Genomic DNA, 16,313 nt, shown 5'->3' with positions numbered 1-16,313 from the left:
CATTACTTTGGCAACAAAGGTCTGTCTAGTCAAAGCTATGGTTTTCCAGTAGTCATGTATGGATCTGAGAATTAGACTATAAAGAAAGCTGAGCACAGAGGAATTGATGCTTTTGAACTGTGGTGTTGGAGAAGACTCTTGAGAGTCCCTTGGCCTGCAAGGAGATCCAACCAGTCCATCCTAAAGGAGATCAGTCCTGAATATTCATTAGAAGGACTGATGCTGAAGCTGAAATTCCAATACTTTGACCACCACCTGATGTGAAGAACTGACTCATTTGAAAAGAGCTGGGAAAGATTGAAGGTGGGAGGAGAAGGGCATGACAAAGGATGAGATGGTTGGATGGCATCACTGACTCAATGGACATGAGTTTGAGTAAACTCTGGAAGTTGGTGATGGACAGGGAAGCCTGATGTGTTGCAGTCCATGGGGTTGCAAAGAGTTGAACACGACTGAGCGACTGAACTGAACTGATGAACGTCACAATAACTCAATGTCATCAATAATGATAAACTGTTCAGACTTTCAATTTAACATAACTGTCATAAATAGGTTTTTCTACAGCTTGTCTAGAGAAGGATCCAAACAAAGTCTTCACAGTGGGATTGGATGACTTGTCTTTCTTCCCCTATGAATAGGAGAAAATGTTTTTTTCAGTAATTACTGAGGCATAATTAACAAAAATTAAAATGCAAAACTGTAAGTATAAAGCTCAATAACTTTTAATATTATGTGTATACTTAAGTAATCACATTTCCTTCACTCCAGAAAGTTCCCTCAAGCTCCTTTCCAATTGATACCATCCTCTCATCACCAGTAAAGAGTATTATACTTTATATCACCATCAATGTTTGCCTGTTCTTGGACTTCATATAAATGTAGCCATACATTATGTATTCTTTTGTATCTGATTCTCACTGCTTAACATAGTATTTGTGAGATGCATCCATGTTTTGGGTGTATTGGTACTTTTTTCTGTAAAAAGTATTACACTGTATGAAAATATCACAATTTGTTTATCTGCTCTCCTGCACATGGACATTTTGGTTGTTTCCACATTTCAGCTATTATGAATAAAGCTCTATGGACATTCTTGCATGAATCTTTTTGTGGACAACTGTATTCATTACTCCTGGATATCTACACGGGAGGAGAATGGCTCAGTCATAGAATAGATTTATTTTTAACATCTTTAGAAACTGTCAAACCATTTTCCAGGTGATTTGCAACTTTTTATAATTCATCAATATTCTGCAATCATTGTATATTCACATTCAGTTGTAAGAAATAACACAGAGAGATCTTGTGTGTCCTTTACACAGTTTCCCCTATAAGTAACTTTGTGCGAAATTATAGAACAAAATCATATTCAGGATACTGACATTGTTATGGTCAAAATACACAAGATTTCCATCACCATAAGTCTCCTTCCTGATGCTTTTTTTTTTTATTACCATGCCCTGCTCCCAACAACTACTAGTGTGTTCATTTCTGTAATTCTGACATTTGAAGAATGTTATATAAATGGAATAAAACAGGATGTAACCTTTGGAGATTGGTTTTTTCACCTGGCATAATTCCCAGAGAGTCATCCAAGTTGTTGCATGCATCAATAACTTGTTCCTTTTTATTGCCAAGCAGTAAAGGCAAAGTGGTTGTCTGAGGAGGCTACATATAGCTGAGGAAGAGAAGCGAAAGGCAAGAGAGAAAGGGAAAGATACACCCAACTGAATGCAGAGTTCCAGAGAATAGCAAGGAGAGATTAGAAGCCCTTCTTCAATGAACAATGCAAAGAAATAGAAGAAAACAATAGAATGGGAAAGACTAGAGATCTCTTTAAGAAATTTGGAAATGTCAAGGGAACATGTCATGCAAGAATGGGCACAATAAGGACAGAAATGGCAAGGATCTAACAGAAGCAAAAGAGATTAAGAAGATGTGGCAAGAATACACAGAAGAACTATACAAAAAAGGTCTTAATGACTCGGATAACCACAATGGTGTGGTCGCTCCCCTAGAGCCAGACATACCGGAGTGTGAAGTCAAGTGGGCCTTAGGAAGGATCAAAGCTAGTGGAGTGATGGAATTCCAGCTGAGCTATTTCAAATCCTAAAAGATAGTGCTGTTAAACTGTTCCAATCAATATGTCAGCAAATTTGGAGAACTCAGCAGTGGCCACAGGACTGGAAGAGGTCAGTTTTCACTTCAATCCCAAAGAAAGGCAATGCTAAAGAATGTTCAAACTACCGTACAATTGTGTTCATTTTGCATGCTAGCACGGCTATGCTCGAAATCGCTAGGCTTCAGCAGAACTTCCAAATGTACAACGTGGGTTTCCAAGAGGAAAGGAACCAGTGATCAAATTGCCAACATTCGCTGGATCATAGAGAAAGCAAGGGAATTCAAAAAACATTATCTACTTCTACTTCATTGACTACGCTAAAGCCTATGACTATGTGGACCACAACAAACTGGAAATTTTTTGAGATGGGAATACCAGACCACCATACTTGTCTCCTCAGAAACTTGTATGCAGGTCAAGGAAGCAACAGTTAGAACTGGACATGGAACAACTGACTAGTTTAAAATTGGGAAAGGAGTAGGTCAAGGCTGTATATCATCACCCTGCTTATTTATTTTCTAATGTAGAGTTCAGTCGATAAATCACGCCTAATTCTTTGTGACCCCATGGACTGCAGCATGCCAGGCTCCCCTGTCCTTCACTCCCTCCCCCAGTTTGCTCAAATTCATGTCCATGGAGTTGGCGATGTCATCTAACCATCTCATCTTCTGTCACTCCCTTCTCCTCTTGTCCTCAGTCTTTTCCAGCATCAGGGTCTTTTTCAATGAGTCAGATGTTCATATCAAGTGGCCAAAGTATTGGAGCTTCAACTTCAGCATCAGTCCTTCCAATCAATATTCAGGGTTGATTTCCTTTAGGACTGACTGGTTTGATCTCCCTGCAGTCCAAAGGACTCTCAACAGTCTTCAGGGTATATCATGCAAAATGCCAGGCTAGATGAATCATAAGCTGGAATCAAGATTGCTGGGAGAAATATCAATAACCTCAGATATGCAGATAATATCACTCTAATGGCAGAAAGTGAAGAGGAACTAAAGACACTCCTGATGAGGATGAAAGAGGACAGTGAAAAAGCTGGCTTGAAATTCAACATTAAAGAACGAAAATTATGGCCTCTGGTCCCATCACCTCATGGCAAATAGAAGGGGAAAAAGTGGAAGCAGTGACAGATTTAATTTTCTTGGGCTTCAAAATCACTGTAGATGGTGACTGCAGTCATGAAATTAAAAGACACTTGCTCCTTGGAAGGAAAGTTATGACAAACCCAAACACAGTACTAAAAAGCAGAGACATCACTTAGCCAACAAAGGTCTGCATAGTCAAAGCTACGGTTTTTCCAGCAGTCAAGTATGGATGTGAGAGTTGGACCATAAAGAAGGCTTAGCACACAAGAATTGATGCTTTTGAACTGTGGTGCTGGAGAAGACTCTTGAGAGTCCCTTGGACAGTAAAGAGATCAAAGCTGTCAATCCTAAAGGAAATCAGTCCTGAATATTCATTGGAAGGACTGATGCTGAAGCTGAAGCTCCAGTACTTTAGCCACCTGATGCAAAGAGCGAGCTGACACTGGAAAAGACCCTGATGTTGGGAAAGATTGAAGGCAAAAGAACGGGGTGAAAGAGGATGAGATGGTAAGGTAGCATCGACAACTCCATGCACATGAATTTGAGCAAACTCTGAGAGATAGTGGAGGACAGAGGAGCCTGGCATGGTGCGGTTCATAGGATTTCCCAAGCAAGAATACTGCAATGGGTTGCTATTTCCTTCTCCAGAGGATCTTCCTGAGCCAAGGATCAAACACATCTCTAAATCTGCACTGGCAGGCAGATTCTTTACCACTGTACCACCTGGGAAGTTCAGGACCCATGGACAAAGACCAAATGTGTATTTCTTCCTATGATCACAATATCACAATCTTATAGAAGTCCAATTTTAATGTAGTCAAATTCTCCTCTATTTAATGGCATCTAGATATGAAGTTATTTCTAGAAATACTTTCTCTAGTCTAAGACTTTATAAAATGTCACCCCAGCTTTTTATTTCAAGAGACTATTTTTAGGTTCATAGTAAAGTTGAGAGAAAGCTACAGAGATTTCCCTGTACATCTCTATAGTCCAAGGGGTCACAGAGTCAGACATGACTTAGCAACTAAACAACCACCACCAACAACAACAACTATAGTTCCTGGCACAGAGCTCCCAAAACCCTTGGAATTTCCTGGGTGATAGGAGTATCTTTTGTTCTAATGAAGTGACTCTTGGCTGGTTCTTCAAGGCTTCAAGATGGGGACTGGCCATGAGAAAGCTCAAGCCATGGTTAGAGACTTGAAACTTTCAGCCCTAACCTTCCAAGAAGGGAGGTGGGTTGGAGATTCAGTTAATGATCGATCATGCTTATATGATGAAGCTTCCACTAAAAAATCCTAGGTACATAGTACAAAGAGCTTCTGGGTTGGTGAACACAACTGCATGCTGGGAGACTGGTACACCCAATTCCGTGGCTACAGAAGCTCCTGCACACAAAATGGCTTTGGGTGCATTTTTCAATCTCAGCTTATATATTTCTTCATCTGCCTGTTCATTTGTGTTCTTTATATATTCTTTATTATATAATAAACCAATAAATGTAACTGTTTCCCCGACTATGTAAGCAAATACTGCTAAAAGCTGTTTTATCAAATGATCGAACCTCAGGAAGGGGTCACTGGGACATGAATTTATAGTGGCCAGCCAAAAGTATAGGTGACAACCTGGGACCTGCAATTGGTATCTGAAGCAGAGGCGGAGAGAAGGAAGGGTTGTGGACTGAGCCCTTAGCCTGTGGGATCTGATGCTGTCTCTAGGAGACAGCATCAGAAATAAATTAAATTGTAGGACATCCAGCTGGTGTCAGAGAATTGCCTGAAGTATAGAAAACCCATGTCTCTGATGTTAGAAGTGGAATGTGGCAGCAGTATGACAGTTAAGGCGAAACATGGGTGGGGTGGGGGTGGGTGGTGGATAATGTGTTTTTATTTTAAAAAGGCAAAAAAAAACCCCATAAATAAAGTAAAAAATCAAATGAATGACAAAGGATTAATCTACAGAATACATTAATATAAGCGGCTCATACAGCTAAACATCAGGAAAACAAACAGCCCATTGAAAAAAGGGGCAAAGACCTAAACAGACATTTCTCCAAAGAAGACATACAGATGGCCAATAAACACATGAAAAGATGCTCAACATCACTTGTTATTAGATAAAAGCAAATCAAAACTACAATGAGGTATCACCTCACACCAGTCAGAGGGGCCATTATCAAAAAATCTACAAACAATAAATGCTGGAGAGGGTGTGGAGAAAAGGGGACCTCTTGCTCTGTTGGTGGGAATGTAAATTGATAAAGCCTCTATGGAGAACAGTATGGAGATTCCTTAAAAAACTAGGAATAAAACTACCATAGGACCCAGCAGTTCCACTACTGGGCACATACCCTGAGGAAACAAGAATGGAAAAAGACTCTTATATCCCAATGTTCATCACAGCACTATTTACAATAGCTAGAACATGGTAGCAGCCTAGGTTTCCATTGACAGATAAACGGATAAAGAAGTTGTACATACAATGGAATATTACTCAGCCATAAGAAAGAATGCATTGAGTCAGTTCTAATGAGGTGTATAAACCTAGAGCTTATTATGCAAAGTGAAATAGGACAGAAAGAAAAAAAACAAATATTGTATATTAACGCATGTATATGGAATCTAGAAAAATGGTGCTGATGAATCTCAATGCAGGGCAGCAGTGGAAATGCAGACATAGTGAGCAAAGTTGTGAACACAATGAGAAGAGGAGGATGGGATGAATTGGGAGAGCAGCACTGAAACATACACATTCAGTTCAGTTCAGTTGCTCAGTCATGTCTGACTCTTTGCGACCCCATGAACTCCAGCACACCAGCCTTCCCTGTCCATCACCAACTCCTGGAGTTTACTCAAACTCATGTCCATTGAGTTGGTGATGCCATCCAACCATCTCATTCTCTGTCATCCCCTTCTCCCGCCATCAATCTTTCCCAGCATCGGGGTCTTTTCCAATGAGTCAGCTCTTCGCATCAGGTGGCCAAAGTATTGACGTTTCAGCTTCAGCATCAGTCCTTCCAATGAATATTCAGGACTGATTTCCTTTAGGATGGACTGGTTGGATCACCTTGCAGTCCAGAGGACTCTCAAGAGTCTTCTCCAACACCACAGTTCAAAAGCATCAATTCTTCAGTGGTCAGCTTTCTTTATGGTCCATATTTTACCATATGTAAAATAGAGACCTAGTGGGAATTTGCTGTATGATGCAGGGAGCTCAAAACAGGTACTCTGTGACAACGTAGAGGTGTAGGATGGGGTGCAAGGTGGGAGGGAGGTTCAAGAGGTAGGGGACATATGTATACCTATGGCTGGTTCATGTTGATGTATGGCAGAAACCAACACAACATTGTAAAGCAATTATCCTCCAATTAAAAATAAATTTTAAAAAATCAAGTGAAAACTAAAAATGATTAGATAAAGGACCAGAAAATGGGTTAAATATTTAACAGACAAATAGCTCTAGTAACTGATAAAGAAAAAGATAGAAACCAAGTGGAAACATGGGCCAAAGACATAAATCAATAAATAAATAAAAAGAAACACAAAGCCCAATAAACATGTGATAAGTTGTTCAAACTTACAATTAAGATAAAAGAAATTTAAACAAGATTTTTCTACCTCTTAGATTGACAAAGATGTAGAAATTTGATAATACTCAGTATATACAAAGATGAGGGGATACACTTTTGGTGGATACAAAGTGGTGCAACTTTTGGGAGGACGATTTGGCAGTACTTTTCAAAACTAAAAATAAATATAACCTTTCAGCAATTCCACTTTTGGGACAGCATCATAAAAATGCATGTACAAGGTTGTTATTGCAACACTGCTTTTAATAGACAAAAACATTAAAAAAATCCCAAAATGATTACCAACAGGGATGGGTTAAATCAATTAAGATTAATTTATACATCAAGAATACAACATAAGATAAATAAGTTCTTACCCTTTTATATTGTTTAAACTTTTCTCAGTATTTTCTAATTTAAAAAGAATAAAAATATAAAAATGGAAACAAATGACTTTTAAGCACAAAGCAAAGATACAAAAAAGAGGTAAAAGGAAGATGAATTAACATAATTAGAATAAGTATAATGTTCATTTCTCTAACAGCTTTGATATGTTCAAATTTTTGCAAATATCATAAATGATATATGTTAATAGACTCAAGAATAAAAATTGTTTACTCTTCACTTAATAAATAATAAACAGAGGCAGTAAGAAATAAACATTTTTCTTCTGTCACTAGCGATTTAGTAACTCAGAACTACAATAAGGCTTTGGTCAGCTTTAATTTTGTGTGAACCAATTTATAGCATCCCTAACTGTTGCTATGGAAACAACTGAGAGCCAAAAAAATCATAACCTCATTGTTGGATTTTCTCAAGTAGGAAAAGAGGAAGGTCTTTTGAGCTGATGAAAAGCTACAAATAGCCTTACTAATTAGCAAATTTAATAATAAAAATTCTGGACAGTATGCAAAGACAGAACTCATCCATGTCTAAGTGTCATAAATTTAAAGGCTTTCTCTAGTTTTGAATGCATCAGAGGCAAGTACTATTCGGTTTTGAAAGTCCTATCCTGTTCAGAATTTTACTTACTGCTTTTAGATCATTTTTGCATTTGTAGAAAGAGAATAGTTAAAGAAGTTGCTATTAAAAGTTTTTAAAAGATTTTTTAAGTACCCCTCATTCTGCCAAAGCAATCAACAATATCATTTCTTTCTCATTCTGTATTAAGAACATGAGAATTTTAATGTAAATGCAGTACATTTGGCAACAACAATTAGATTTACTATTCATCTTGGTAGGTTTTGTCTTCTGCTACAAGAGAAGATTACTGAAGAGGACATGTTGGATTGCATCGAGTATTCTTGACAGTAATAACAGCAATGTTTGTCAATGGGATGACGGAAGAGTGTTCTGACATAGTCATGCTTTGAAAAAGGAAAGTCTAGCTTTAAACTTCGAGAGATGGGCACCATTTTCTGCTCATGGATATAAGATGTGAAATGATGTAAATCAATTACAGTGGATTCCTCTAAAGAAAAAAAAACAATAATGATGAGAATTTAAAGACTGATATTAAAAAAAAACAAACCCCAGTAGGTGACATTTTATGTCTTTGTGAGACTCCATAGCATATAAGATTATTCAAGTCTATTCTCTCCCTTAAAAGCCAGCAGCAGCAAATAAACTGATGGCAAATTTTAAAATCATTTTGACTTAACCTCATAACTTTGAAAATAACCTATAGATTTTCAATCTGTGGGCTATTTTGCAATTAAGATACAGTGAAATTTTAATCCTATGCACTTTTCTGAGCTACTAGAAAATCAGGTAAATCCAATACCTAGTGGCTAGGGGGAAAAGGCTGGGAACAGAAGACTAGGAAATAGTTTCAACCCCCCTCATAAGACCTCCGGCAAAAGCCTGAATGAAGCACTCAGAGCAGGAGGCTGAACAAGCCTCTATCACAGGAAAAGAGGGGAAGGGCACTAACATTGACTGTCTCCTCATTCATGCACTTCATTTATCATTAACACAAAGTGGGCAAATGAAGATTCAATAATAGACTAGAAAAGTCTCCAAAGCTCTAGAAACGGACCTTTCTTTCTAGTAGGAGAAATACATAAAACAGAAAAACGAACGAATGAGACAATTTCATAGGGCCTTGAGTGGAACAGATTTCCAGTCAAAATGGTTCTACTTGCTCATACTGCAGGGATATGTGTTCTCCAAACACAGAGCAATGGAAGAGAAAAGAGAAGTGTGAGAATTAAAGGCATCATCATGCTAAAGGACAAGACGAACATCTTCACAGATGAGAGCATGAATGCAAACACATGACAGTGAGGAGGTTGAAGCTGTGGATCTTTGAGTGATTAAAAAAAAAAAAAAAGAGAGAAAGAGAGAGAGATAAAAACAGAGGGTCAGTTCCAGAGGGGTAAATACAGATTTAAAATGATCACCAAGGACAGGAGTGCTGAACATGGGCTGACTGCTTAAAATGATGCCTGGGCATTGGGCTCCCCTACTTACAAAGGAACCTGAAACAATTAACCTGGCATCAGTCACGGCCTTGGACTCTGGCTTCCCAAAGTATTACACAAGTGGGTTCGAGAGGACACAGACTAAACTTCACCAGCAACTGAGCCACAGTATCCCTTGGTCTGGAGACTGGATCTGGAGTATCTCTGACATGAGCGAAAGAAAGGGGATGTCCTCTGAAGGGAGTGCCTCCAGTGAGTGCAGAAACCCTGAGCAGATGAGAACAATCCGTGGGACTGAGCAGGCAGGCTTGAGAAGACACTTCTTCACCCTTCCTCTTCCAATCCCCTGGGGCAGGTGGTTTACCACTGAAGGAGTGCCTCCCTCTAAAGCTGCTTCTTGGGGTGCCAAGGGTACAGACCTAATCCGAGGTACTGATCCTCAGAATGAGCAATGACTAACTCTGGTATTCTTGGACGGAGAGGGGAGGGGAAGGACGTGTTCTCCACCCTGCAGGCCACTTCTCCCCCATCTCACTTAAGCTGACAGAGCTGACACGGGCTAAGGTCTGACCTCTAGCAGTCCTAGACAAAGCAGCCATAATCTTGAGGGGTAAACAGTCATTTGAGAACCAAAACGATTTAAAAAAAAACTGAATTACAGGTTTTGTCAAAGTATAGATATTAGAAAAGATGGACCAAGAACTTAAAGTTAGTATACAAACTAAAATAAATAAATAAAGGGATAAGCAATATGCAACAGGAATAAACACAATAAAAAGAATGAAATAGAAACATTAAATATCAAATGTAAAAACAGAACGTGGAAACAGAACACAGTCAGGATAAACAGTGGAATGGATTTGCCGAGAACAAATATCAAACTGGAAGATCAGATTGAGAAACTCTAGATGAAGAAAAAAGAAAACATTAAATAGAGTCTATAAAGAAAATTGAAGAGATATGAAGGTAGAAACAGAATTACTAATATTCAGATAAGAAGAGCTCAAGAAAGAGAGAAAAATTAAAATAAACAGTAGGAAATATTTGAATCAGAGATAACTGTCTCAGAATTAAATAGAGGTGAGAGATTGTCCATTGGAGAGTCTCGAAGGGTGAGAAAGAAGAGAGATAAGGAAAATCTACACTTAAACACTTAGAGTAAAATTTCAGTCTTTTCAACAATGGTGTTGAAACAATTGGATATCAGTAGAGAAAAAAAGTTGTTTTTTTTTTTTAAATCTCAACTATACTTCACACCTTACACAAAAATTAAATCAAAATAGATCAGAGATCTAAATGTAAAACATGAAACTATAAAGCTTTTAGAAGAAAACAGAGGATAAAACCTACATAATCTTGGGATAGACAAAGAGTTCTAAGATACAATACCAAAAGCATGATCCATAAAGTAAAAAATTGATAACCTGGACTTCACTAAAATTTAAAACTGTTGCTGGAAAGCTGGGTGAAGTGTACCTGGGCCTCTGTACTATTTCTGCAACATCCTATAAGTCTATAATTATTTCACAATAAAAAATGTTTACATGAATAGAGGAAGATGGACTGTTTGATAAATTCAATATTGCTTATCCATGAGTGCATGCTCTGTCACTTAAGTCATGTCTGACTCTGCAGCCCCATGGACTGTAGCCTGCCAACCTCCTCTGTCCATGGGATTTTCCAGGCAAGAATACTGAAGTGGGTTGCCATTTCCTCCTCCAGAGGATCTTCCCAATCCAGGGATCAAACCTGTGTCTCCTGCATTGGCAGGCAGATTCTTTACAAGACAGCCACCTGGGAAGCCCTTGCTTACCCACAGGGGGTGCAAATAAAATAAAATAAGACCCCTATCTTAACACTATATAGTAAAATTCTAGAGTGCATAAAGTGCTTCCCTTGTGGCTCAGCTGGTAAAGAATCCGCCTGCCAGGCAGGAGACCTGGGTTCGATCTTTGGGTTGGGAAGATCCCCTGGGGAAGGGAAGGGCTACCCACTCTAGTATTCTGGCCTAGAGAATTCCATGCACTATATAGTCCATGGGGTCACAGAGAGTCAGACACAACTGAGCCACTTTCACTTTCATTTAGAAGAAAAAATAAGAGACTTTTCTTATATTAGGATAAAAAATTTTTTTCTTAAGATTTTTTAAGACACAAGGTATAAAGGAAAACTTTGTTAATAAAATTTTGAATAACAGAAGGTATCAAAAGCAAAGTTAAAGGAAGATAGTTTCTCTTCCCTGAAGCTCGAAAAAGAAAACAAAATTTCCCTTCAGGGCTCCAGAAAGAAATGCAGCCCTGTAGACACCTGGATTCTAGCCCAGTGATCCCTGGATCAGACTTCTAACCTACAGGACTGTCAAATGCCACTTTTGTGTTGACTTAAGGCACTAAGCTTCTGGGAACTTGTTAGAGCAGCAATAGGAAACCACTGTGATGACTCACCTCTGTCGATTTCCAAGCATTAATCTTGATGGGTGTTTCCTGGGACAAGACAGTTCCACTGGGCACCTCCATGTCTTGACACTGCTCTTGTTTCTGTCCTGCCTTGGAAGTGTTTTCTGTCAACAACATAAAGCTAAGATTTTACTTTGACAAAAAAGTAGTCATGTTTTCACACTGGCTCACAATTTTTCAGTTAATCTCTTCTGACGATCCATTTTGTCTACAAAACATTATGTGCCAGTGGTAACCAATGAGTATTAATCATTTAATATATCCCTTTATCATAACTGACAAGTTTGGACAGATTTTAAAAATACAACTTCAATTCTAGCCCTTTCTCACATCAATGATTCTATTTTACAGTTTTATTATTTGAATCATATTTTTAAAAATAAGGTATAATATAGAATACAGAGTTTGAAAATGTGAAAATTACTCAAATGAAATTCTAGCAAAGCAGGAGTAACATCTATAATTATTTTAATACTTAAAAGAACTTTATTACTATGGTGTGAATTTCATGTGTTCTAGGCAAAAGTAATCAGAAATATATAGGGTTTTTGAGAAAAAGAAACTTTAAACAAATTTTTGATTTGAAAAATTTAAAGAAAAAGAATATGCCAATGAAGATAAGCTATTTTTGTTTATATATATTTGCTGAATTTAATGATTTTTGTAGTCAGTATCACTTTCCTTCCTATGTTAAGTAATATGTAAATGAAAGTATTAGAATCAACTATATCCCAGCATGTTATTGGGCACCACAAAAAGTCTAAGAATCTATCTTCAAGTAGTATACACACTTCTGGGGGTATTTAAAGACTTCCCAAGGGTTAGGTGGGCATCAGTTCAGTTCAGTTCAGTCGCTCATTTGTGTCCGACTCTTTGCGACCCCATGAATTGCAGCACGCCAGGCCTCCCTGTCCATCACCAACTCCCGGAGTTCACCCAGACTCACGTCCATCGAGTCAGTGATGCCATCCAGCCATCTCATCCTCTGTCATCCCCTTCTCCTCCTGCCCCCAATCCCTCCCAGCATCAGAGCCTTCTCCAATGAGTCAACTCTTCACATGAGGTGGCCAAAGTACTGGAGTTTCAGCTTCAGCATCATTCCTTCCAAAGAAATCCCAGGGCTGATCTCCTTCAGAATGGACTGGTTGGATCTCCTTGCAGTCCAAGGGACTCTCAAGAGTCTTCTCCAACACCACAGTTCAAAAGCATCAATTCTTAGGCGCTCAGCCTTCTTCACAGTCCAATTCTCACATCCATACATGACTACTGGAAAAACCATAGCCTTGACTAGACAGACCTTTGTTGGCAAAGTAATGTCTCTGCTTTTGAATATGCTATCTAGGTTGGGCATAACTTTCCTTTCAAGGAGTAAGTGTCTTTTAATTTCGTGGCTGCAGTCACCATCTGCAGTGATTTTGGAGCCCAGAAAAATAAAGTCTGACACTGTTTCCACTGTTTCCCCATCTATTTCCCATGAAGTGATGGGACCGGATGCCATGATCTTCGTTTTCTGAATGTTGAGCTTTAAGCCAACTTTTTCACTCTCCACTTTCACTTTCATCAAGAGGCTTTTTAGTTCCTCTTCACTTAGATAGGTATAAAGGATGTAACTTTCAGATCCACAAGTTCTGTATATATTCTTACCAAAAACTGACCTGCCTGAGAATGCAGCTATGTAGAAGCATCTGGCTAGTTCTTTTCCTCCTCCTTTCATAATCAATTTTCTCCCACTTTACAAAGAAAGACATTTTCTTCAGCCATCTAATTATGGAGCATCTTCCCTTCAGCTACAAGAATAAGAATTTCTGAGGCACCAAACAACAGTAAAAAAGATTGGTGTGGGGAAGCTTCTTTTCTTCAAGGCATGAAAAACCCAAAGTACAGCTTCAAAGTTTGTCCCGTCTTTCACATACTTCTTTCTCTCAGAAAGCATGGCATAAGTCACGGGCCTTTGGGGCCACACCAGGATGTGTGGTACTCAGATGTATCACAATATGGAGAAGCAGGACAGTGTCCCCGTGCTTCCCACCCCCCTGGTACTGTCAAAGAATGCATCATTCCTGGGGAAGAGTCCCAGAAGAGAAGAGCAAAGAAAGCATCGGGCATAGAAGCAGCTCATTCCACCAGCGCAACACACTCGGGGCAAGCCTTGTGGTGGTGGTGGTGTCGGCACCAAGCCGTGTCTGACTCACACGACCCCATGGACTGGAGCCTGCCAGGCTCTTCTGTCCATAGGATTCTCCAGGCAAGAATACTGGGGTGGCTTCCCATTTCCTTCTCCAGAGGATCTTCCCGACCCAGGGATCAAACCTGGATCTCCTGCATTGCAGTCAGAATCTTTACCGATTGAGCTATGAGGGAAGCCTCAAGGGGAGTTCCACCAATGCAACACACTTGGGCAAGCCTTTGTGCCTTAGCTTTGAGAGTGTTAATACAACCAGAGTGATGGCTGTTTCCATGTGTATTTAAATAAATAAAGTAAAATGTTTTCCTGAAAGGAAGTTTAAATTTGATTTGACTGGTTGTTTTGACAATGAGGACCAGCTTTGTAAACTAGGTAAATATGATAAATATTTTCCAGTAATTGAATGAAACAAACCTGCAGTTCTGAAGATTTGATGAAAATTCATTTAAAGCATATGACACACAAAAAGAATCATTTCTCAGAAACATTTGTGTTGACAGGTACACTGCAATTAGTGTTTTTATTTTTCCCACACATTCTGAGTATATTGGGTTAACTTAATGTGTAACCAGTATAATTAATAGCCATTTGATACATTTTAGCAAAAGTTTTTTGGTATTATTCCCAGAAATTGAGCACAAAAATTGTTCCCAGTGACTGTTTAACAAGTCTTTTCCTAAGTAGGCTGTTTCCAATCCTTTGCTTTCAACAATGAAGAAAGACCTAATCACGTTAACAGTTGACAAGTGATGGAAAACATTTTTATAATAAATCACTGTATAATTCTGGGCATATTACTTGGAAAGAAATCATAGAATTGATTGACACTGCTATAATAAAACACCTTCTATTCCCACCGACAATTTTATGTGAACAAGTCTTCTCAGCATTTACATCTATAAAAATGTAAAAGAGAAACAGAATTTTCATGGAACCTTGTTTATTTCAAGCAATAAGTAATATTCACATGTGGTAAATGAACAGTTTCATGTAGTTCATAAAAAACATGTCTTTCCAATAAAATTTTCTTTATGTTTAATAAGTATTTATAAAAATGTATAATACATTTATGTGGTTGTGATTGTGTACTAAAAATAATTACAATGATAAGTCAATCTAAAGGGACTATTTTTCCACTTAAAGCCTCTGGTTGCAGACAATTTAGAAAAATAATCACAATTTATATACATATTTCACGTAGAGAAGGCTTTCAAGCATAAGCATACTTTCTGTTAGGAAAAATTCTGTGAGATGTGAAATAGAAATATGACTTCAAGGAGAAAAGAGAATGACACAAAATTTCTAACAAAGAAGACCATGCATTTTTTAAAATGAACGATTACAGATATCAATCACAATAGTATCTATATTCCTTTGCTGCTGTTAAGTTGCTTCAGTCGTGTCCGATTCTGTGCGACCCCATAGACGGCAGCCCACCAGGCTCCCCCGTCCCTGGGATTCTCCAGGCAAGAACACTGGAGTGGGTTGCCATTTCCTTCTCCAATGCATGAAAGTGAAAAGTGAAAGTGAAGTCACTCAGTCCTGTCCGACTCTTAGTGACCCTACGGACTGCAGCCCACCAGGCTCCTCCGTCCATGGGATTTTCCAGGCAAGAGTACTGGAGTTGGGGTGCCATTGTCTATATTCCTTTAGATGCTCTTAAAAAACTCATGAAACACTTCTGATTGTTTTCTTGTCTTTAAAGTCAATATTTTAAATTATATCCTTTGCATTTGCTATAGCTAAGACAGAATTTCACATGTCAATTAAAAATAATTAAGGGGGTATATAATTTTTCAAAATCATTTTAAGAGTTATACAAGAAAAATAGCCTGATTTTTGCCTTCAAAATGTTTACAGACTGACTAGTGAGGTAAGTCTAAAATACGGACTTATAGGAAACAATTAGAGGAAAACAATTACAGGCCAAACTTTCTTAAAATAACTTTCATTGGAAAAGACCCTGATGGTGGGAAAGATTGAGGGCAAGAGGAGAAGGGGACAACAGAGGATGAGATGGTTGGATGGCATCACTGACTTGGGGGACATTACTTTGAGCAAATGCAGGGAGATAGTGAAGGACAGGGAAGTCTGGCGTGCTGCAGTGCACGAGGTCGCAAAGAGTCAGACGCGACTCAGGGACTGAGCAACAACAACAATGAATAGATATCCTAAGGGAAAAATAATCAGTGTCCCCAGAGTCATCAGAAAGAGCCTCAAACTGGAAGGAAAATTTGAACAAGGCTTTGATGGACAGCTAGGATTCTGATAAATACAGAGGAGAAATGATTCCAAGCAGAAGGAACACCATAGGCAAAAAGAGCAAGTATGGTATAAGCCAAAGATGCTGAAGAACACAAATTTTGCATTTATGGCTCTAACTTTTCATTTTCTTATAACTTTATCCAAAAATTAATAATTAAAATGAGCTTATTTTGGACTTAGAGATTCTATAACTAATCCTGGCAAACAGC

The 16,313-nt window shown here is 38.5% G+C and overlaps 1 protein-coding gene across 1 annotated transcript in view; it reads right to left on the bottom strand.

Moving 5' to 3' along the window:
• The window catches only part of ENTHD1 (ENTH domain containing 1), a 93,399-nt gene that overhangs the window by 45,783 nt on the left and 31,303 nt on the right, over positions 1-16,313 (bottom strand). Inside the window, exon 4 of the mRNA XM_006071283.3 lies at positions 11,643-11,758. Coding sequence (XP_006071345.3) covers positions 11,643-11,758 — 116 coding nt within the window. The remainder of the gene's footprint in view (positions 1-11,642; positions 11,759-16,313) is intronic.

The sequence above is a fragment of the Bubalus bubalis genome, chromosome 4, assembly GCF_019923935.1.
Source record: "Bubalus bubalis isolate 160015118507 breed Murrah chromosome 4, NDDB_SH_1, whole genome shotgun sequence".
NCBI classification, from domain to species: Eukaryota; Metazoa; Chordata; class Mammalia; order Artiodactyla; family Bovidae; genus Bubalus; species Bubalus bubalis.
This window is presented reverse-complemented; position numbering and strand designations above follow the sequence as displayed.